Raw genomic sequence first — 25,383 nt, 5'->3', positions numbered from 1 at the left:
AGCTGGGGGCTATGAACTCTGTGCTAGGAGCAGAGACTAGAGTCTGGAGGGTCGGAGCGACATGTACCTAAACCCTATCTGGTATCTAATGTTTAGAGAACATGTTGATATAAACTAGGAGTCATGAGGGGAAAAGCTAACTTGATTCTAAGACTGGACCATACATTATTCTACATGAAATGCGTGCTGAGGAATACTAAATGACCATTAAATACAGTATTTCTCTAACGTGGAGACGTGAAGGCTAGACAATGACGGAAACTATTGATGCAGTTCAGTAGCTTAGGAATGTAGAGAAGGAGGACTGAACTGATAACTGGAACTATAACATACTTTTGGCAGACTCAGAGGCAGAGCCAAGCTGCACCGGGCACTGCGAGGCAGGAAGTAAGTGAAGGGTCGAGGATACAGGTGGGGGCTGTATCGCTCCTCAGCGAGGCTTCAGGAGACAGGAGCTGAATCTGATGTCCGGGCCCTTTTGAGGCCTGGAAACGGGGACTTTATAATGGAATAACGTGCACACTGAGAAACGTGGCAACATAACTTTACATAGGCCTGATATTCGTAGTATTCACGAGGACTGGAAAATGACATACCAGAGGTGGACACAACTATAATTGCGTCATTAATCGGACATGGGGAATAACATATGCATATTGGTCATGCACACATAACATATGATGGATGAGGCGTAGGGACACAGAACATGGCAAAATTTACTTTTCCACATTCCCTCCTTGTCACTACGTTTCCATCAGGAAACATCAATTTTCATGATACCATCTATCATTTCATACAGTATCATTTGCTCGTCTCGAATTGTCTTGGAACGGGATTTAGAACGGGGCTTGGGACTAGGAATACAAGAGGTAGCACAAATGCCACAAATCGCAGGGCCACATTGTATACAGAGGCAGCAGCTAAATATGATCGCTACTGCAATACCTAGAAAGGACAGGACTTTCCATCCCCATGCGGAAATTATATTCCAGAACCAACCGGACCATGTCCAGGTGCCTGGATCTTGGTGTAACAGATGGGCAATTTTATGGAGTCTGGTTATAGCTGAATAAACAGACGGCGCGTTATTTGGAATGAAAATGCAGCAACTAGATCCGATGACTCTACAGGCCCCGCCCCTATCGGCCAGTATGACGTCAAGGACGAGACGATTTTGCAAAACGACAAATCTCATAGCAGATTGTTCTTCGGTTAAGTTACCTAGAGCAGAGGCAGTCTCATTTACTACAGCTTCAAGGGTTCTTGTTAACCTACGAATTAGTTTACTATTCTGGACAGGTCCTACGAAGAAGAAGAAACCTTTATTGAAATCTGTATACTGTTCTAGAGTAGTTTCAGTATAATCGACAATTGGGGACTCCCTTCTATGTCTAATGTGTACTAGATGTGTGTTTCTGTGATAATCAGATGGGGCTAGGAAAACAGGTGGCAGTAGGAAGGCAATGTAACAGGTTCCCTCCCAATCGAGGGGCAGACGAACATATGCAGTTTGACCACAAATAAAATAAGAATGGCGTGAAGCTTTAAAAATAGATTTCCTACTGTCACTATACTTGACAACAGTAGTACATTCACTATGTCCTACATGTACAGAACCATAATTACGGACACATAATTCACCTTTGACTGGTAGTACTGAAATAGCAGGTAAGTCTGGAGTAGTATCAGACTGAACATTCAGAACCATGAAATTCGACGAATAATTACCTAAATTATACACTTCATTCTCTAGATCTAAACCTGTTCTGTGGGGGAGACCTTGCTTGTCTGGAAAACATGTACTGTTAAGAAAAGACATATCTGTTGCGGATGACGTTAACGTGGACCATGCTCCACACGACCCATTATGTGAGAATGGATAAGGAAAGAGTGGCAGAACTCCCTTCGGTGTCTGGAAAGGGGGGAGTCGACCACACACCCAACAATTAGTGGCATTGCTGGTCTGGTGTGAGTAATGTAACATACGGATGAAAGAATTGTTGCGCATAGCGAGGCGGTATGAATATTCGTGAGGAGGCAGATCACTAAACGTGTGCTCTACTGTAGCATTAGCAGACATATTTACATGAGGAACTGGAAAATACAGATAGAATGCATAGCTGGTGCAGGAAATCATAATGCTGATGAATAATATGAAACTCAGAAAAACAATACATCGGTTTGCGTTTAAACTGACTCTCTCACTATGGGGGTCTATTTTATACATGTCAGAAACAGTCTAACCGTTTCACCTAGGGGAGGACTTATACAATCAAACTGACTGACTTATTTTACTAGACCGTAGTTTTAACTTATACTCCTGTTGCGGAGTTTTCTCTACCAAGGGAGGGGTTGTAACAATGTCTTTTGCGGGACAGTCCTTAAGAGCAATATTCGGGCAATGTTTCAAATCCTGGGAAATGTTTTTAGAAACTGGTTTCAGTCCTTTGAAAAGTTTAACATGAGAAAGGTGTAGCCATCCTTTTCTGCCTTCCAACTTCACGGCGGTACGGGTGGTGAGGAGGACCTGTCGGGGCTCTTTCCAACGAGGCTCCAGCGGACTTGATCTGTCAAAGTTGCGGACCATCACCATGGATCCTGGAACGATTTCATGCGGTGCCACCTCGGTATTGTCTGGAAATGCGGCAGCAACCTGTGAACGACATGAGTTGAGGGCAGACATCAAGGAAGCTAGGTAATCTGTCAGCATATTACTTGAAACATCGGTAATACTTCGGGGTCTAGGAGTACCCCACATATTTGGGGGGCGGCCGAAAACGACCTCATACGGGGACAGACCTGATCTGGAATGTGCGACCATGCGCATATAAAATAGAGCAACTGGCAGAGCTACTAGCCAGTCCACACCTTTCTCTTTACATACTTTGGCGATGCGGATTTTCAGGGTCTGATTATGTCTCTCAACGAGACCGGCTGCTTCAGGATGGCGTACACAATGGAACTTCCACTGGTACCCTAGCAAAAGGGAAACGTGCTTCATTAACTCTGAGGAGAATGGCTGGCCGTTATCAGAATATACAACTCTAGGGAGTCCATAACGGGGGAAGAACTCACGAACCAACTGCTTGGCAGTGGTCGCGGCTGTGTAATCTGGGACTGGATATGCTTCTGTCCACCTGGACAAAGCGCATACAACTACAAGGACATACTTGAAACCTCGACATCGCTCCATCTGAATATAATCCATCTGGAGGACCTCAAAAGGGTGGTCCGGAGGCTGGAATCCCCCTTGTTCCACCGGGACACTTTTACCTGGATTAAACTGACAACATATCATACAGGTACGGACTTTCTGCTTGGCTGCAGCTCGTAAATGCTTGTTGAACCAAATGTTCTGGATACTGTCTAACATAGCTTTTTCTCCTAAATGTGCTGGACTATGTGCGGTATTGATAATGACTTGAACCATAGAGTCGGGGAGAAACCATGTGGCTCTACCCTTCGTTAACCATCCTTGATCTGTCTGGACCCCTCCTTGTTCAGACCATTTCTTGATTTCATCGGGAGTAGCATGTAACTGGATATCTATGACATCTTGAGTAGGGTCCTTAACTGTCATACATGTAATCGGATCTGGAGTGTGTGTCTGTGTCGGATTAACTTGAATGTCTGGAGTCAGTGCTGTAAGCTTGGCTGTGCGATCTGCTAGATCGTTACCCTGGGAAATAATGTCAGTAACTTTCGTGTGTGCCTTGCACTTCATGATGGCAATGGATGTCGGTAAGTGTATGGCATCTAACAGAGCTTGAATAAGGAGACCATGCTGAATCTTGGTTCCATGAGAAGTCATGAAACCTCTCTCTTGCCAGAGCACTCCGAAGTCGTGTACAACTCCAAATGCGTAGCGTGAATCTGTGTAAACATTAACTTTCAGGTTTTTGGCATGTATGCAGGCTTGTGTCAGAGCAACTAGCTCTGCTGCTTGAGCGGACAGGGTATCAATACGGTGTGTCTCAATAACTTCAGTGTCAGTAGTCACTGCATACGCGGCGACTAGTTCTCCTGTACTAGTTCTCATACATGAACCGTCCACATAAAGTGTCAGGTCGGGATCTGATAACGGAATATCTGTCAGATCTTGTCTTGGCTTTGTCGTAATGTTGACTACTTCCACACAGTCATGTGGGTCAGGATTCGAAGTAACTGATGGTAACAGTGTAGCAGGATTTAAAATGTTGCAGCGTCTGATTTCTATGTGTGGCTGGAACAGTGTCAATTCATAACCTGTTAAACGTGCAATTGTCAAGTGCTGAGTTTGTGTTCGGTTCAAAAGAACTTCCACGGAGTGTGGGACTTGTACTGTCAAGGAGTGTCCTAAGACTATGGAATCACTTTGTCTGATAGCTAGTGCTGTGGCTGCAACTGACTTGAGGCACGCAGGCAACGCCTGGGCGACTGGATCTAATGTGCTCGAAAAATAAGCACAGGGCTTGTATTGTCCTGCTTGATCTTGTGTGAGGACAGATAATGCTGTACCTTCACGTTCAGTAACAAAAAGTGTAAAAGGCTTACTGTAGTTCGGTGTAGCTAGAACTGGAGCTTGACATAAAGCTTTCTTTAACTCGTTGAAACTAAGTGTGTGTTCAGATGTCCAAGGGAGGACAGTCGATACGGCTGCCTCCTGTGTCGTTAACTGTATCAGTGGCTTGGCTAGAAATGCATACTGGGGAATCCATTGTCTACAATAAGAAGTAAGGCTGATAAAAGCACGTACCTCCTTCTGGGTTCTGGGCTGGGGAAGACTCGCTATTAACTGGATACGGTCCGGTGTCAACTGCCTACCCCTCTTGGACAGTAAGTGTCCTAAGTATACCACTTGCTGGACACAGAATTGAAGCTTCGAAGGTGACACCTTGTGCCCCATCTCGGCTAGAAAATACAGAACTGTAAGGGATGCTCGCTCGAAAGCACGTTCAGAACGGGCTGTGATCAGTAGATCATCGACATACTGGAGCAGGGCAGTGTCAGTTGGCATGTGAATATTGTCTAGTTGTCTCTTAAGTGCTTGACTGTAAATACTAGGGCTTTCTGTGAAACCTTGAGGAGCGCGTGTGAACATATAGCTTCTTCCATTTAAACAAAATCCGAAAAGAAACTGGCTGTCTGGATGAATTGGAACACTGAAAAATGCATTCTTGAGGTCAATGACAGTGAAAAACGTGGCTTCGGAATCAATGGCTGTCAATAGGGAAGAGATGTCTGGGACAACTGGGTACTGCGGAATAATACATTTATTAAGCTCTCGTAAATCAATCACTAATCGATATACTGGGGGTGCATTTGGATCAGTACGTTTCATGACTGGAATGATCGGAGAATTACACACATTGGAGTCAGTTTCTACAACTACTCCTTGAGCTATGAGCTCGTCAATAATTTTGGATAAGGCTGCTACAGCCTCGGGTGGCAATCTGTACTGTCTGATTCGTGGTAGCACTACACCTGGCTTGAGAGTCACACGATGGGGTGTGATTTGCATGTAACCTACATCAGTTGGACCTTGCGCCCATAAATGCTGCGGAACATTAGACAATCTGGAATCAAAATCTCGTAATACATAGTGACCCTTAAAGTCACGTAGGAACAGACGTATTTCCTCTGGGGAACAGCATATGACTGCACCTAATTCTTTCAGTGTCTTAATGCCTAACAGATTTTCTGGACATGACTTAGTAAGTAACAGATCAGTAGTGCGGGACAATGGACCTACTTCTAGAGTAACTGGCTTTGATATCTCGTTAACTATTGGTTTTCCTGAAAATCCAAGGGAAACATTTCTTGAGCCTGAGAGCGGAGCCCCTGGAACTTCGGCATGACTAATTGTGGTCCTACTTGCCCCTGTATCGATCAAAAACTTTCTGTCTTTCCCTAATACTTGACTGTGAACATAGGGACCTTCTTGATCTACAGGTATCTCGATGAGAGGCAAGCCTACCTCCCTCTCTAGGCTGTTTCATGAATATGGCTGATATTCTGGATACTCAGACTGTGCATACTGGTACATCTGCGATGTAACGTGCTGTGTTGCAGCAATAGGCTGCGGTGCTGTAACTGTCTGTTGTGCATTCTGTGGCTGAGGAATCTGTGAAACTTGTTCTTGTCTAGGCGGACGTGGTCTTTCTTTAGTCTTACCAGTAGCTATGTTGTGTTTCAGAACTGCACACTCGTTTATAAAATGACCTGGCTGTTTACAATAATTGCAATTCCCTTTAACGGGAGCTGCAGGATGACTGACTTGATTGGCTTGATTTGGACCCCTCTTCTGACTGTCTTGAGGAACAGATTGTGCAACTAGTACTTTCATTTTCGTGTCTTTCATACGTTTTCTCTCGTGTTCTTGCTCTTCCCTAATTCTATTCTGGTGGTACTGGAGCATCTGGAGCATCTGGGACGGAGTATTTGCTTGCCAGGTGCTTTCGACTTTCAAAACTCGATTTTTAATTTGTGGGCTTGAATTCTCGACTAATTTAGTAACAAAAAGGTGAGGGTATGACTCACTACTTGTCTTGAGACCACTGTTGATACTGAAACATTTTTCAAATCTAGAATAAAAATCACTAATATCTTCATCTTGTTTCTGTTTACAGGCTGAGATTGCATCCCAGTCTTCTTTTCTAGTTGTCAATAATCTGGGTAAAACTTGAATCAATAATTCTGGTAAATCTTTACATTTATCTCCAAGACCGGTACCTGGTACTCGTGCCTTGTCTTCAGCTTCTAGAACTGCCCAATCGATCTTTTTCTCTCCCACCTCCCATTCCTTTTCCTTTAACTTTTCATACACCCCTGCGGGTAACAGAACCTTTAACATTTTAATGATATCTGGGTAAGTGTATTCTCCCATACGGAGCATGTCTTTTAATTCTCTATGGAACCCCGCTGGATCTTTGTCATGACAGGGAATTAATTTCTTCATTTCAAGAAGTTCCATCTTTGAAATCGGAGTGTATACAAACACTCGTTGCATATCGCCACCCGCCCCTTGGACTGGGTGGACCTCTCGTAACGGATTCTGTCTGTCTATGTAGAATGATTTACTTTCTGGGGGTGAGACATGAACAAAATGCGGGTTCAGGAACGTTCTATATTTGTGGCGCCGTTCTAAGATGACACTAATTAAATCGGTACCTAGACCTCTCCATCTATACTGGAGTAACTCGTTCAGGACATCGTGTAACGGGCCTGGATCAGAATGTTGACCCTCATACAGAGTAATGAGGTGCTGGATCATATACATACCCACCAGTCGCTGCTCGGCTGGGGGCAATTTCAGAAACATTTGTGCCACTATTTCGTCTGGAAAAGTGGTAGAATCAGTAATCCATCGGACTGCTGATCGGACTAGTTCTTGTTCATGCATAGTACTTAATTCGCTATAACCGATTCGTGATTTCAGAATGTGATCGGTAGCTTGAAATACTTGTTCTAGGGAACCTTGTTCTGGTGCTTGATGATGGAAAATAGACTTGGGTTCTAGATGTAAATGGCGATCTGGAAATCTAGATTTTCCTACATACGCTATTCTGGCGGGATTCTCGTCGTCTTCCTCTTCAGGTTCAGAGGTACTTTCTTTCTCGCTTACTTGTGCTGCTTTACGCTGTTCGTGTATCTTTATTATCTCTTTACGGATTTTCTTGTACATACTTTCCATGGCACTGACGGTCTTGTGCTTACCCTCGGCTATATTATCACTCCACCTTGTCAGGATTCTCATTTCGGCCGGATCTTTAGACGGGTAATCTTGTTCTCTTATTAGGCAATTGATCAGGAACTTTAATATCATGAGCTGGATCTCGGCTTTCCTTTGAGACATGGCATCACTAATACTTTCTGGATCATCCCCTGTACGGATGAAACGATATATTCTGTCTAGATATTCTTTCATATTCGGCAAGGTGACTAGATACTCGGTCACTCTCCTTACACGTAAGGAATATAAAACCATATTATATTCGCCTGGAACTGGATCATAGACACATTCGGTAAGGGTTTGCCTGATCTCTGTAACAGACTGATGTTTGGGCGTACGCTGTAACGCTTGAGCATGTAATTCGAGTAATGTTAAACGCTTGTGTGGCGGCGGGGTTTGAGGAAGACCTCCTCCCGCGGCCCCTAAACCAGTATCATCAACTGATGCTTTCCGACCTGGCAGGGTCGGTAATTGTAACGTGGGCTGGACTTGTATGGCGGGCTGACCCGGGGGAGCTGTTAAGGGCACCCCGGTGTCTGGAGGCGCAGGAATTACCTGGTTTACAGGGACTGGCGGAGTGCGAACAGGATTTGCATATTCAGGGACTATGTCGTCCAAATAGGACGAAATAAAAATATCAGCTGCAGTCGGTTTGTGACGTAGCTTGGTCGGAACTAATGGTGGCGGGAAATTACTGGATGCCTCTGGGGTCGCTTTTGGCAAGCCCTCGGCAAGAAGAGGATACATACCCTTAATAAGGGCATGCCTCTGTCTGTCTGACTGTTCGGCTTTGACTCGTTCACCTATCTCGATTAATTCTCTTTCTTGGGCTCGTTCTTGGGATTCTCTACTTAACTCCGACTTTCTGACTTCCTTTTCCATTCTTCTATGAGCTTCTTTACGCCATAACTCGATGGCATCTTTCTGTGACTGTCTGGCTTTCTTTTTCCATAATGCTTCTTCTACTCGCATGATACATTCGGCATCCCATGTACCCGATACGGGCCATCTATACTTTTCTTCTAACTGTTTGGTATACTCTACCCATAAATCTAGATACAATATGGCGCTTATGCCATGTTTCTGATACATAAAATGACCTGGACTGTCCCTGGGCGGGACAGGAACTGCTTCTTCTAATAAACCCTTTCTAGTTTTTAACTGACGTAATCTTGAAAAGAGCGGCATTGTAAACTTGAATCGGAACACAATACAATACACGAAAAACAATAACAATTGGGAAAACAATTCAGGCATACCACGACATTGGAAATACATTGAACAACATTATAAATAACAGTTCGAACAGAATATTACCTGGAATACTGAGAACAGAAATACAAGAATTTCTCGAGAACGGAACAGACTAGAGTTACTGGATGCACTGCTATAACAGTACGGAACATACCGGTCCCATAAAGGAACGCATCAAGACCCGTATCCACCTAGGTGAACACTTCGTTTGTGAGTCTGGGTACCACCAACCCACGGACCAGGAGTCAATTTAGATTGGTCCTGTCTAGATACTACCCCAGCAATGGTACTCACCGGGCAGCAAGAACGGAAGGCCTCGGACGGGACTGGGCTGACGACGACGGACTTCGGACTTCAGTTACGGGTGGGTCTCCGGATACCTCGGACCTTGGACTCTCGGCTTGGGCTCTGGTCGGGACTCGCCGCGTTCCTCCACCGTCTCGTTCGGATGCTGGACCGCCTCCTCCGTCTCCTCCGTGGGCCTGAGGGATACTTGAGCAGAAATATCTGCCACTGCGCAGAAGAGTTCCGTCACGACTGCAGAGGGTCAGGGGGTCGGCGTGGCTTCACCGACGCGTGGGGAAAGGGCAAGTCCCTGTTCGGGCGCCATTATGTCGTAAATAAATAAATAATACCCTATTTTTGACTAAGCATATAGCATAACAGATAGCTCAATAAATAAGAGTCAAGATTCGAGGTAGTAGGAGTTTCTGCAGGTTTATTACAGCATAAGGACAGGATCAGGACAACCTGCATAGGAACAGAGTGAGAGTGACAGGGCCCGGCAGCTGCCGGGGCTAGGTCTGGGATGAGCGCGCTAACTTTTAATAACAATACATCAACTTATATACATAACGCAAACACATAGCATTACATTGCAGTAGGCGTAGCAGTGGGTGGAGCAGAAGGCGTGACGCGTAGCAGTCGCGAAAGATAACAGTGAAAGTAGGTGTAACTGGGAGTATACATAGACATGTGGTGCAAACGTAACAGAATATGTCATGAATGGGGCGGAAACATAGGAGGGGGCTACCTAAGGAGCCGGGACCTCTAACCTGGTGGTGCGCGAAAACTGGCAATGACGTGTTACTAGGAGAAGCTGGGGGCTATGAACTCTGTGCTAGGAGCAGAGACTAGAGTCTGGAGGGTCGGAGCGACATGTACCTAAACCCTATCTGGTATCTAATGTTTAGAGAACATGTTGATATAAACTAGGAGTCATGAGGGGAAAAGCTAACTTGATTCTAAGACTGGACCATACATTATTCTACATGAAATGCGTGCTGAGGAATACTAAATGACCATTAAATACAGTATTTCTCTAACGTGGAGACGTGAAGGCTAGACAATGACGGAAACTATTGATGCAGTTCAGTAGCTTAGGAATGTAGAGAAGGAGGACTGAACTGATAACTGGAACTATAACATACTTTTGGCAGACTCAGAGGCAGAGCCAAGCTGCACCGGGCACTGCGAGGCAGGAAGTAAGTGAAGGGTCGAGGATACAGGTGGGGGCTGTATCGCTCCTCAGCGAGGCTTCAGGAGACAGGAGCTGAATCTGATGTCCGGGCCCTTTTGAGGCCTGGAAACGGGGACTTTATAATGGAATAACGTGCACACTGAGAAACGTGGCAACATAACTTTACATAGGCCTGATATTCGTAGTATTCACGAGGACTGGAAAATGACATACCAGAGGTGGACACAACTATAATTGCGTCATTAATCGGACATGGGGAATAACATATGCATATTGGTCATGCACACATAACATATGATGGATGAGGCGTAGGGACACAGAACATGGCAAAATTTACTTTTCCACAGAGAGAACAAACAAATGATCACTAAAACATATCTGAGTCGGTTACATGGTGGAAGTTCAATAAAATCCAACTGCATTCGTGTGAATGGACCTCCCTCACGTCCTATGGTTCCCAGACTTACAATTGTTTTTCTGTTTGGATTAAATTACTGATTATTATAAATTATTATAAATTAAATGACACACTAGACATCTTTGACACAGGCTTTCAGCAATCATCCTAAACTAAGGATTGTACCATGTCTGTCTAAACAGACGAAGCATGGCATCTCTTCCAACATGAGCTTGATCATGATACATTCGGGCCATGTTTGAAATCGTGCTATCGGGCATTACTGGTCTTTCATCTTTGTAAACCCAAATTTCATCTTCCTCTCTTTATCTGCATCCTGCTTTTAACCAGACATTTTTCTCTTCCTCATCAGCCTCTTCCTGCATTTGCCTCACTTCCTGCCAAGTTTCAACTACTGTGGTTAGCATTAAAGGACTTGAAACATGCTCTTTTTCTCTGTCCCGATTTATGGAGGCCAAATTTTTAGCACAATATTATGCAATTGAGTCTACGTACCTGTTACCTCGGGTTATATAATCATCCCCCTTCTTGTGAGCTGCACATTTTAGCACAGCAATCTTATCAGGCAATTGAATTGCGTCAATCAACATTCTCACAAACTCAGCATTACGTATTGGTGATCCTGCAGAAGTCAAATAACCTCTTTGGGACCACAGCTGTCCGTAGTCATGGACAACTCCGAATCCATACTGACTGTCAGTCACTATGGTAACCTTAATTTCCTTTCCCAATTTACATGCTCGAATCAAAGCAATCAATTCTGCTATTTGAGCAGAACGAATTCCGTGGAGAAGTGTGGCTCAATGGTTAGAGCAGCAGACCCCCGATTGCTTTGCACTTTCTTTTCAAGCTGCCACTGGACCGGCGAGCCTCCCCCAGTTGTTGTGGTGAATTGAGGCCGCATGGTGCCTCTATTGATGTATTGGTAATCTTCCCACCTTTCCCACCCTTCCCTTTTGTGACAAAGGAAGCAGCCCCCTTCCTATTACCGATAATCACAACAGGAGACAGGGGCCTAGGGGGTACCTCCCCCAGGGATTCTAGTACGAGGGAAAGCACATCAGTATCCTGAGTAACACTACCTAGCCCCGGTGAGAGAGAAATACTCTGAACCTCGTCAATGCGTTCCTTGAAGCGATTGTTAGACCCGCCCAGGAGGGGAAGAATGCCCCTGGAGGGAGATCTAGATAAGTGCCTATTTACCAGTTCAATCTCCTTGTCAATAACTGAAGCAGCTCTTGACAAGAAAGCGTCCATGGTGGTTACTGTTACTCTAGCTGTACCTATAGTCCCCTCTTGGTTCACCTGGGTCTTTCGCCTTCCAATGGTAATTGGCCTAGATAATTATCGAAAGTTTGCACAGGTAAATTGGCCCCTCAATTTGTAGCCTATAACAAATTTGCCACAATACGGGTGGAAGACAATTGGAAACTTGCTAAATAGACCCCGGGGAAATCCACTTCATCTGCCTAGGGAAACTACTCTAAAACACGTTAATCACCAGCTAAAACCAGAAAAGAAGAAAAATCACCATACAATTTAAATAAATGTCCATGTGACTGTAATAAAAAATAAAATAACATGGCTCAGCCCAGCCTCTTCTGGCCCCTGAGGGCACGGACGGGCCCGCCCTTGGCCCTGGCACGCCCGCACACGTACCGCACTGCGGGAGCCCTGGCCCCCCTTTTGAGTGCCTCCTGGCACTTGACGTTGCGGTGCGCGGCATGCGCGCCGCACAGAATGCCGGTAAATAGAGTCCCAGGGGCTCAGGTGGCAATGGCGGTCCTTAGCGCCGCAGACAAATAAAAAGTCAGCAAACAGATGGGCCTGGGGCTCAGGCGGCAATGGCAATCCTCGTGCTGCCGGTGAAAAAGAGTCAGCAGGTAAGTGAGTGGGACTTACTGGAGGTAACAGGCAGGGTAGTTTTCCCCCTTTTGAGCGCCTCCTGGGGCTTGATGTTGCGGCGCGCGGCGTGCGCGCCGCACAGAATGCCGGGAAATAGAGTCCCAGGGGCTCAGGTGGCAATGGCGGTCCTTAGCGCCGCAGGCAAACAAGAAGTCAGCAAACAGATGGGCCCGGGGCTCAGGCGGCAATGGCGATCCTCGGTGCTACTGGTGAAGAAGAGTTAGCAGGTAAGTGTGTGGGACTTACTGGAGGTAACAGGCAGGGTAGTTTTCCTCCAAGGACGTTCTTGGGGGCCAACTATCCCTCCTGTTATTTCCATTAAGTCCCACAGAGCGGGATTGCTAGAAGGTCTTTGGAGGCCACGCCCCTTTCTCCACCACTCTACAAATGCTGCTTGTGGTGCAGTACTGGTTGGGCGATGAAACTCTTTCTTTAACTATTTGAAATCCTGGGAAACACGAAAGTCAGAGAAGTATGACTACACAAATGTTTTGTGGAATCCCTTTCAAATTAGGTGGAAGCTGAAACACAGAACCTTCCCTAGCAAGATGTTATTGAGTCTGTATACGAAACCATTTAATGGATTTTCATCATTGATTCAGTGGCCTAGCTAGCCCTTTGGCCGCCCGTGGCGATCACTGCTGTTGCCCTAAAAACTTGTGCAGAATACCCCCCTCCCCTTGCTATGCCACTGTGTTCCAGTACACAAGAGACTTTCAGGGAAGTGAGTGGCAAATTAGAATCTGTGTGGATCGGAGTCAGACAATGTGGTCACTAAGAGCGAGAGAGAGAGAAACATCATCCTCCCTGTAATCAGGGCATGATGGATGCATCAGCTTGTTGGGGCTCAGTTCTTTATTTTAGAAGTTTTCTATAGCGCTGATCAGACCCGGGGGTATCGGAGCGCTTTACAACAGGAGGGGGAGAAAATATAAACATATACAGTTTGGGAGGAAGATAAATGTGTTCATAAGTGTTCACGGGAAAAAAACAATTGCGATGAGCGTCCGAGGTGCGCCATTGAGGTAGAGAGGTCTAGGGGTCCAAGGTGCGCCGTTGAGGTGGAGAGGGTTAGAGGTAGTCTCGCTACATGGATTGTTTTGAGTGGAGGATAAGCGTGTTCATAAGTGTTCAAAAGATTACAATTGTGATGAGTGTCCGAGGTGCGTCCTTGAGGTCGGGAGGTCTCGGGGTCCAAGGTGCGCCGTTGAGGTAGAGAGGGTTAGAGGTAAGTTCGATACATGGACAAAAAATAGGGCTACGAGATTTCTCTGAGCGGCGATGGAGCAAGCCAAACAGGGTGGAGAGAGGGGGTGAGGTAGGCAGTGGATGCGTATTCCCAGATGTCTGATGTCTGGGGGTTTGAGAGTCACGGATTTCAGTTCGGGAAGGCCCGGTTGAGGTAGAGGACTTTTAGGAGGCTTTTGAATTTTGCAAAGGAGGGGGTAGTTCTGATGGGCACAGGGATGGAGTTCCAGATTTTGGGTGCATCATCATATTCAGAAAAACAAAAATGGGAGCACAATGAAAATCTTGCTACGGTGTCCAGTGCCCTTACTGAGGCAAATCTCTCACTAAAGAAAGTAAAATGTGCGTGGGCAAATTCTTCTAGAAGTTCAACAGGCACACTTGAAGGTTTGTGGCAGACCCTGAAAAAGTAGAAGTGCTTTCATCAACACCAGCACCTGCAAGTGTGTCATAACTCAACTCTTCACCAGAGGGGGCCAGTTACTGCTTGCCATATGTCCAGTACTTGGTCACGATTAGTGCTCTCCTGAGGGGCCTCAGACGGAAGGAAGGTACATATTCTTGACCACCTAAGGGCCAGGCAGCATTTGATATCATAAAATATCACAACAGAAGGGAACTACTTGTCATACTTTGACCCTTTGCTTCAAAGGAAGTCACAGTGGCTCATAGATCAGTCACGCAGGGTGCCATACGGAGCCAGGTCCTGATTTTTCATGGCACGTCATCGCCTAGGCTAGTAGATGAATGGCTGAGTCCAGCAATAATATGGCTCTGTGAACATTTTCACCTGTTTCTATATTCTTTTAAATGTATTTATTGTGAGCACACAGTAGCATTTTAACGAGAAATGCACTACATTGCTACAGGACCACAGTACATGAGGTCTATTACATGTTGGGTAGTAAACATGTAGTCTAAAGTGGATCCAATACAGTCATATTGTGATTGAGAGAAAATACAGAAACTTGCTAACGATGATCCAGGATATAAACATATTTTACATCTGGATCATGAGAGGAGATTTCTGGATAATAAGAGTTGAGATGAGGGATTCAGGGGCATATTAGCAAGGAACCTCGTTAAAATTATCGCTGTGTTATCGGCAGGAAACTGCCGATAAAACGGATGGGCTTGCTAATATGCATTATAGAATTCCTATAGAATCCCAGGTTAGATGTGCAGGACATCTAACCTGGGATTCTATAGGAATTCTATAACGCATATTAGCAAGCCCATTATCGTCGTTTTATCGGCAGTTTCCTGCCGATAAAACGGCGATAATTTTAATGAGGTTCCTTGCTAATATGCCCCACAGTTCTCTCTTCTCTCTGGATTGAGAAGGTTAGTCTGAAGGGAAATAGGAGACGGAGAGTAACTCATCGGGGAGCCTTACTATCTGTGAGGTCCAGACATTTAAGAGCCACAGGTGTAGGTTTGTGAATTGAAGGTTGTGTGCAGCACATTTTATTAAAGATAAAGGATAAGATGGTTATGGATTTCGAAACAAGCAGAAGTAGTTTGTATATTACTTGAATTTGGGCTGACAGCCTGGCAATTTGGTGCCAGTTTTCAGAGGTTGTTGTTTGATCTTGAAAATTTATACTAGAGTCCTAGTTCAAAAGTTTTAAACTTTCTCTAATGGTGTGAATGGGAAGACTTTATATAAGAGATTTATATCCCCTCGAGCTTCGAGAACCCTTTGTTTAATTTGTTAGAACATTCTGCCCTCTAGTGGCAGAATGTTCTAATAGCCTTATAGCCCTTCGTAGCAGGGCTATACCGGCTATTAAAGTCCCGCTGTCTCGTTAAAGTCCCTCGCCTTCGGCTCGGGCCTTTAACGATTCAGCGGGCCTTTAATAGCCGGTATAGCCCGCTACGGCGGGCCATAAGGCTATATTATAACATTGAAATATTTAGAGATCACCTGAAGACAATGGAGTGGCTAAGGTCCAACAATGGCTAGTATAGAGCTTCTGCTCCAACATTCCAATGTGTCTCTATCTTTTCCTCCTTTTTAATTTAGAAGATTTTACACTTAATAGGTGGAATGTACTAACTGCCCTATAGCTCTTCTTCCTCAGGCTGCACTGGTTGTTAAAGACTCTATCCTCGCCATAGGCCCTTGCTTGCGACTTGGGTCCGTGTCTCCGGTTCAGGGCCTTCAACAAATGGTATAGCCCTTGGCAGCAGGCTATAATGTTATAATATAACTGAGAATTATCGGAGGTGGGCCTGACATAGTATACTCTATAGAAGAGAGTGCAGTTTCTGCAGAGTATAGAGCTCGAAAACCAGATTGGGAGGATTTAATTGGATTATTAGCAGTGAAGTTCAGCAAGGAAATTAAAATCAATGCCCTTCAGGCCAATGGAAAAGAAAGTTGTGAAATATGGAAATTTGATAGATTTCATAACTTGGCAATAAGGTTCTTTTGATAATTTGAAACACAGAGGGTAGATTTCACAACATAGCAAATTATTTAAGATTGAAGTCATTCAAGATAGAAAATATGATGAGAATGCAAGTGGTTTGATTGTTTGAGGATTGAAAGCAATCTAGTGTAGATAGGTGGGGTCTGCATGCTTAAATATAGGGATAAACATAGCTAGGGATGTTGGTCTTATCATTTCAGATTGATGGTATTTGAGGGGGCTGATTGTCCCACTCTTGCATGTTCTTTTTCATGCCTGCTTTCTCCCTTTGTCACTGTTTTCTGTCTTTTTCTTCCTTTTTTTCCCTCTTTTGTGTTTTTCTCCCTCTTGCTCTGGATCAAAGTTTGTGGAAAGAAAATAAGTGGCTGTCCCCAAAAATGAGTGCCAGTAGTTCCCACCAGCTCTACCTCCCTTTATGAATGTGTCTTTTCTCACCTCTTTCTCTTTAATCTCAGAGCAAGACCATCGACGAAGAAGAGGAGGATGAAGAGACGTATGAGCCCCCTCCCTTTAAACCTCAAGAAAGGAGGCCGCTCCCATCACCCAGAAAACTAACCGATGACAAAGTGTACTCAGGTACCATATAGTCGGGAGGGGTTATCAGGGGAAGCACCGGATGAAGGAAAAGAGACATAGTAGAGAAAAGAGACAGTAACATAAATGAGGTGGGGATGTCATATAAGGGGAAAACAAGGGGTACAGGGGAAGAAGGAATGAGCAAAGGAAAACTGATTAGGAAATTTAGATTGTAGGTGGAGCAAACAAGTATTTTCATTTCCCTGTCAACAGTATTTTGAAAGCAATGTCTCCATATATCTTAATTTGAGAGCCATAGCAGAATACTTTGAAAACGATTATTCCTTTGGTCACATTCTCTGGGCAACATTCTTTTAGGCTATTATTTCAAAAGCACAGTGCTCCATCTACCAATATGACTTCTCCTGGAGCAATATTAAAAAGCATAATTTTCCTAGGTTTGTATTCAAAGTGCCAATAAATCGCTGTCATGGCATTCCGAGGAGCATCCTTTTCATAGCACCTTGCTCTGAGAGCATTATTTTCCTCAAGCAGCATTGGTTAGTATGGTGTTCTGAGAGCCCTTACTCCTTTACTAAAATATTTCGAGGGTCAGGGTTTTCTGTAGCATAATGTTCTGAGAACTTATATTGTGTAGCTAGATATTCTAATGAAGCATTATTTTACAGCAGTGTTCCCACAACACACCATATTCCGAGAGGGATTCCTTATAACAACCTACCGAAAATCTTTATTCTTATTTTTCTGACATGCGCAATGCGATCACACGGGTATTACTACAACCATTATTCCCCTGTTAAGTTATTCCAAAGCCAGTGTTCCTCTGTCACAATGACTTGAGGGACATTGTTTACATAGCACAGCACTTCTACATATATCATTATCCTGAAGAATCTAATTTTCCTACTTTCATAGCCAGTTATTCTGAGGATCATTTTTCTTCTGTCACAGAATTCTGAGTCGAGTCAGTTCCATAGCACAGTATTCCTAGGCACTATACTTATACCATGGCATTCTAAGACACTTTTCTGAATTATTATATTTAATTTCGTAGCACAGAGGTATTACAAGTAGCTTTCTACTGACACTGTAAATTAAAGGCATTTCATAGCAAGGTATTGAAAGAGTCACACTTGGCCACAATTTTAGGGGCATTATTTTCATTGTAGGCTAGTCGGAGAATCATGAATTCCTCTCTCATAGTATTTTTTTGTGGCAATATTTTTTGGGGACAGTGTTCTAAGAATCTCTATTCACCTCCCAAAAAAGAGCATTATTGTCTAACAGTATTCTGAGGGACACTGTTTTCTTATCATAGTATGTTGCAACTCATTATTATTCTATAACAAGAATCCAAGTAGCATTATGGTCAGAGCACAGTCACACCGAAGTTCGTTTAAATTTACCATGGTATCACGGCGGGGATTGCTTAGAACAGTATTTCATTGAAGTATTATGGTGGGCATTGTTTTCATTGTTCAGTGCTGGGAGAGCCGTTACTTCACTGTTGTTGTTCTGTGGCCATTACTTCCACGTGATAATACTTTAATGAGACAGTGTTCCAGCTGCACAGACGGTTGAGATATTTCTCTCAAAAGATCATACTTCACAGTATATTGATTTCTCAAGTTATCCTGCCCTGCTTGTCCAGCCATCTAGCTAGCCACAAACTATCCCGGGATGATACACTTTAACACTGCTGACAAAACTCTTAAGGGTCCATGTTGAACACACTCTGGCTGTGTTTTAAGAGCATCTTTAAATAACTGTTCTTTGTTCTGGGTTCCTCTAATTTCATATCTATTCATTCATGTTGTTGCATTTTAATCTCTTTGCTCAAAACAATTCATGTACATGGGTCATTTATATGCTTCAAAACTCAATACGTTTCAGGGAATTTCACCCACAACTGGCAGCCTCTAACTGTCAATAAGCAGATATCCGAGTAAAACTCAATGCGTTTCACACTTCATCAGGAGTATAAATTTAGGTTTCTAAAAATGACATAACTTATTTTTATTATTCCCTAAGTGATGAACAAGATTAAATCAAACAAAGATTTATTTTTTTAAGTCTTACAAACAATATTCTCCTTTTCGCTTTTTAACCGTTATCATTTGAACCAATTTTCCAATATCCTGTTGCATTTTATAGATCCAGGAACGCCATTTTTTGGATTTGTCTGTTCTAGTTTTCACTGTAGGCTTTTAATCTAATATTTCTATCAGCACCTAAAGCACCCGGGTCATAAGGTAACCAGCTTTAAAATCCATAATGCCTCACGATGCAACAGCCACTTTGTCTACTATAATCACATCATTTGTGCGCTGTTAACTTTAAGGCGAAGACCACAGTTGATGTACTTTGTGTTAAAATGTCGCAGTCAAAGCGTTGGACCGGTTTCTGATGTTACTCTTGGGCTCATTTATTCAGACTTTACATTTGCTTGTAGTTTTGCCAACATAATGCAGTCCATAAGGGCGTACACTCACTGATGGCTGTTGCACATTGTAAAATGTTTTAAGTGTAAGAACATGGGGATGTTTAATTCGATTTGATTCAAACTTTATTCAACATGTAAAAACAACCATAAAAGTGCTTAAGAATTAAACAATACCAAATGATTGTAATCGAGAATAAATGCGTACACACTTACATATATCTATATACATCAATAACAATAGTAAAAGTACATAGCAAAAAGTACTTAAAATTCATTGTGCCATCATAAAACAATACTTTTACATATATTGATTGCTTTCATAATAAAAAGTGAAACGTTAAGGGAAACTCTGATTTAATTGAATTCAAGCATATACCCCACCTCCCCTTTACTCACCCCAAGCCTCCTCCTACTGTTATGAGCTCTAAAACAAACAAAAAAAATCTAAATCCTTCCCTTCTATCCCTCCACTATCCTTTTGTAACCAAAACAGACTAACATGTCCATCACTCAAATTACATTCTTATTTCACTATACTAATTCACCTCTAATCTTTTATGGGTTCCGGAGTAGCATGCTACTCACCGAAAAAGCACTTCAACACCTCATCAGGGGTAGCAAGCGCTATACAAATGCAAACCTTTCTACCTCTTCTACCCTTTCGCTATCCTTATCAATCCAAATAACTGACTGACATATCCACCTCTCAAATTACTTTCATATTTCACTATACTAATTCACCACTAACACTGTATGGGTTCCAGAGTAGCAAGCTACTCGCCGAAAAAACACACTTCTACACCCATCAGGGGTAGCAAGCGTAATATTAATGTAAACCTTTTTCCCTTCTCTATCCCTCCACTTTCCTTCCCAATCCAAATAACTGACTAACAGATCCACTACTCAAATTAATTTCATATTTTCACTATACTAATTCACCACTAATCCTTTATGGGTTCCGAAGTAGTGTGCTACTCGACGAAAAAGTGGTTCAACACCCCATCAAGGGTAGCAAGCGCTATATATAGGCAAACCTTTTTCCCTCTTCTATCCCCCCACTATCCTTCTCAATCCAAATAACTGACTAACATATCCACCACTCACATTACTTTAATATTTTCACTATACTAATTCACCACTAATTATTTATGGGAGGGAGTAGAGTGCTATTCGCCGAATAGGCACTTTGACGCCTCATCAGGGGTAGTAGTAAGCGCTATATGAGTGCAATTACAATACAATACAATATTTCAGGGCAGCAATATGCGATCTGATATTTTGTGCAGGAATAAGGGGTTTTAAATAATGATGCTTAAAATTAGAATATAAATCACAGAGTAACATAAAGTGCATGGTGCTTTGCTTGCTCTGGCCATCACAGGGGTAGAGGGTCGTGTCTGGGGGACAGGACTTCATGAAGGGAAAGGCAACTAAATGATGGGCAATCCTGAGTTTAAATCTAATTAATACCAAATGGTGCATTAAATTTGAAACATGAGTTAATTAACTTTGACAGCCCTCCTCCAGCTCAAGTGAATAATAAAATATAACAGTTGGTTCCCCCCTCACTTCCCTTGTAAACATCATGAAGTTATTATTGATGGACCATTTGGTGGGTCTTGCTACTAGTAGGGGGTTGGGCTGGACTGGCATCTTAAAAAAATCAGTAAGAATGGAGTTGATATAACTTACAAAAGGTAACCTAATGGAAAATACTAAAACATGAATCAGTGTGTACAGAGTAACCTAATTATTTTATAAGGAATTTGGCATTTGCTTCTGAAAGACGAGAACCCTCACTCACCACTCAGGTGACATGCATCATCATTGGGTTCCCTCTTACACACAGTGCCCGCAAGGAGCACTGTGTGGGCTACAACTCTCCCTCAGGAGAGGAGCGTGAGGTGTTTTTTCACTTCAATGTCATAAGTGAGTGAGGGGCAGAGTGCAAAAATTATAACAAAAAGTATATTAAAATCATCTAATCTAGGGAAAATGTTCTTTACTCAGTATCCCTAATGGATGAAATAAAAAACAGTGTATCGATAAGGATATAGATTTTCCTCATCAGACTAGGTCAACATGTTTCTGCCAGGTAAAATTTGCGGTATTCATCAGGACCATTATCATGTCACTCTGCTGTAATTTGTGATAAACAAAATACCATACTTATGTGAATTTTAACTCGACCACCATCCGTCTGGTCTAATCTCTGCAACAACAAAACATTCCTGAGTTAATAATGTAATCATACATATATATACCCACATGGTCGATTCCCAAGTGTACGTGACACAACACCACCATTGTGATAAAACAGTGAGAAAAAATGAGAAAATCAATATTCTAACCCTTAAGCAGAAAAAATGCTCCCTCTACCTTAATAGGTCCTTTGTCTAAATGTGGGTACCTACAGGGAAATGAAATGCATCAGACGTATTCTCCCATTGTACTAAAAAAATTAAATAAAAACAAAGTAGGGTCAATTCATATCACTTCACCCTTCTTGTCTATGCATAGTGCAATATGACACTCCCCCTTATCTTTTATATCGTAATACCAATAGGATATCTCTATCCTACTGCATCTATCAATGTCATCAATAGCGTTCCCTTAAACTTGTCCCATTCACAACATCCAAACACCTCCGGTTATTTGGTTAGATGAGTTCTAGAACGGACACGGTTGATATTGAGTCAGGATAACCAGAGGTGTTTGGATGTCGTGGATGGGACAAGTTTAAGGGCACGCTATTGATGACATTGATAGATGCAGTATGATAGAGATATCCTATTGGTCTTACGAGATAAAAGATAAGGGGGAGTGTCATATTGCACTATGCATAGATAAGAAGGGTGAAATGACATGAATTGACCCTACTTTTTTTTTTTTTTTTTAGTACAATGGGAGAATACCTCTGATGAATTTCATTTCCCTGTAGGTACCCGCATTTAGACAAAGGACCTATTAAGGTAGAGGTAGCATTTTTTCTGCTTAAGGGTGAGAATATTGATTTTCTCATTTTTTCTCACTGTTTTTATCACAATGGTTGTGTGTTGTCACGTACACTTGGGAATCGACCATGTGGGTATATATATGTAAGATTACATTATTAACTCAGGAATGTTTTTTTGTTACAGAGATTAGACCAGACGGATGGTGGTCGAGTTAGAATTCACATAAGTATGGTATTTTGTTTAGCACAAATTACAGCAGAGTGACATGATAATGGTCCTGATGAATGCCGCAAATTTTCCCTGGCAGAAACATGTTGACTTAGTCCGATGAGGAAAATCTATATCCTTATCGTTACACTGTTTTTTATTTCATCCATTAGGGATACTGAGTAAAGAAAATTTTCCCTAGATGAGATGATTTCAATACACTTTTTGTTATAATTTTTGCACTCTGCCCCTCACTCACGTATGACATTGGAGTGAAAAAACACCTCACACTCCTCTCCTGAGGGAGATTTGTAGCCCACACAGTGCACCTTGCAGGCACTGTGTGTAAGAGGGAACCCAATGATGAAGCATGTCACCGAGTGGTGAGTGAGGGTTCTCGTCTTTAAAAAGCAAATGCCAAATTCCTTAGAAAATAATTAGGTTACTCTGTACACACTGATTCATGTCTTAGTATTTTACCATTAGGTTACCTTTTGTGAGAATCATATAGTGGAGTGGTAGCATGAATGGTTATAATTTCTCCAATTGAGACCCTGTTGTGAGGTATTGTTGATATAACTTAGCCAGGGGATACTCAGTGCTTTATCCATGGACAAACAATCTAAAATGATTGACTTAGTAAAGCTAGATATAATGGGCGCTTGACAAAACACTTTTCCTCGATCTGCAGTGCCTTACTATTATAATTACCCCACACACCTGCCGTATATGGCAGTAGCTAGTACCCTGGCCTTGTAGTTTGCTAACATATCTTTTATAGGCCGGGTACCCAGCTTTGCTGAGAACCTAAAGATTCAGTGGGGGCTTCTATTCATCTTACCCCTAACGTTTGTGATTTCATGTGTTCAGGAGCCGTTACCTGCAAAAGTGATGCCCAAATAACAAAAGGTATTGAAAGGAGCTACTGGGGTGTTATCCATAAACAACGTACCACATTTCTTTAGCTTGGCCCAAAGGAGCCGGGTTCCACGTTCTAGATCTGCTCCGGTACCCTCAGGGCGATGGCTCTTTATCAACATGAAAAGCGTGGAGGAGAGAGAAATCGTTAGCCAATCAGTCATTGCAGTTCCAATGAACTATGACTCAGAAGAATCACAGACTTCCAATTAAGTTTAGTTAATTTATTACCAAGCCAAGAACAGTTGGACATACAGGCACCTCAAGATGAGGGTGTAGAAATACATTGGAACTATTACAAAGCCAAACTTATGGGAAAAGTTAAGGCGGTGCAGCATGCAGAGAATAATCAGTTCAAGTATCAGAATACAGAAGATGACAGGGCAGACATCACGATTCCTCTTCATTGGAAGTTCGTGGGTGTAAAGCATTAGTTTGTACCTACCTAGCATTTCCCAGGGCAAGATACATTAAGGTGTCAGCATCTGAAGTCTTCCTAAGAAGTCTCTTTACATTAGATAGGTCAAGTAGGATAATGCTACAGAGCTCGTTCTAAGATGCTCTCTCTCTCAAGGCAAGGTCGAAGTCACTCGGAAACTGTCCCTAACTTCGATACATCAGTCTCACAGGTAGTATCCCAAGATGCATTGCAGCATCACACCATCCAGTCAAGCCACCTCCTTGTGGGTGATTTTCCATTAGGCAGCGATGCTCCCAGGCCTTGGCGAGATGACCTTGATTCCCAGGCTTGCTCCGATGAGAAAGTACAACAGTTCTTTATAATCACTATCAACGTTCAATGTAACTTCTCCTCCCAAAGCCCAACTCCTAAAACAAAGACATTATTCTAACTAAAAAAAATTAATTCTCCATCTGCAACAGAAACTTGAGAAAGAACACATCCAACATGCACATGAAATGTACTATTAAATCTAATGCCAGAGCTTCCAGGGGGAAAAATACAATTCAGGCTACAAAAATTAGCCACCATAAAAAATGACAGAAAGGCCTCATGAAATTACACATAAAGTGAACCTTCTTTACTTAGCACATATAAATTAACATGTTACACAAGCACATCAAATAAGCGAATACTTGTCAGCGGCATGTATGAATTGTGCACGTTAATGTTTTCAGCTAATCGCACCTAGTTGCAACGTTAATTTCTTCACGTTTACATTAAAAATATCCTTAACATGTCACCTTTCATGTTATTACAATTCACGTTCTAATATACCAGGTTAATACAATAAAGGAATATATATTGGTGCGGACTACCCATGCTTATAATGCACCCCTACAAATGAACGAATTAAAGATAACTCTAAGGGATGTAATCAATGTATTATCTCTGGGTTGGGGCAAACAGCGTTTACAACGCTGGTAATACCACGTGGGTAGGTTGCGATGCAGACGTTACATCGTCCGCGTTGTTACCACGCATGGCATTACATCGCAAGTCGTTTCTACGACTAGCGCTAGGTGGCATGCAACACCAAGGAATGTGTTGGATTTTAAATCCAACACATTCCCTGCTGTTGTGCTAACTGGAGTAGGATTGGTAATTTATACTATTCCTAAATCCAGCGCGCCATTTAGGGCAAGTCATAGAAACAACTTGCGATGTAAAGCAAAGTGTGGTAACAACGCAGACGATGTAACGTCCGCGTTTTAACCTACTGCGGGGTAATGGATGGCATAGTAATGTCATACATTCCTGGGTTGGCAGTGGAGGGCCAATTTCAATTCTTGGGAGGCTATGGTACATACAAGCATGATTAAACCAACCTCTACGTTGGCCGTGACCTTGGTTACATGGACGAGTCAAGAGGTCATTAATTATATTACTGATACTAATAAAACTGGACAG

At 42.9% G+C, this 25,383-nt stretch overlaps 1 protein-coding gene across 2 annotated transcripts in view; it reads left to right on the top strand.

Moving 5' to 3' along the window:
* LOC144792072 (uncharacterized) overlaps positions 1–25,383 on the top strand; it is a 484,547-nt gene that overhangs the window by 283,549 nt on the left and 175,615 nt on the right. For both annotated transcript variants that reach the window (XM_078666920.1, XM_078666919.1), the window contains exon 15: positions 16,907–17,027. In XM_078666920.1, coding sequence (XP_078523046.1) covers positions 16,907–17,027 — 121 coding nt within the window. The remainder of the gene's footprint in view (positions 1–16,906; positions 17,028–25,383) is intronic.

This window comes from Lissotriton helveticus, chromosome 11, assembly GCF_964261635.1.
Source record: "Lissotriton helveticus chromosome 11, aLisHel1.1, whole genome shotgun sequence".
NCBI classification, from domain to species: Eukaryota; Metazoa; Chordata; class Amphibia; order Caudata; family Salamandridae; genus Lissotriton; species Lissotriton helveticus.
This window is presented reverse-complemented; position numbering and strand designations above follow the sequence as displayed.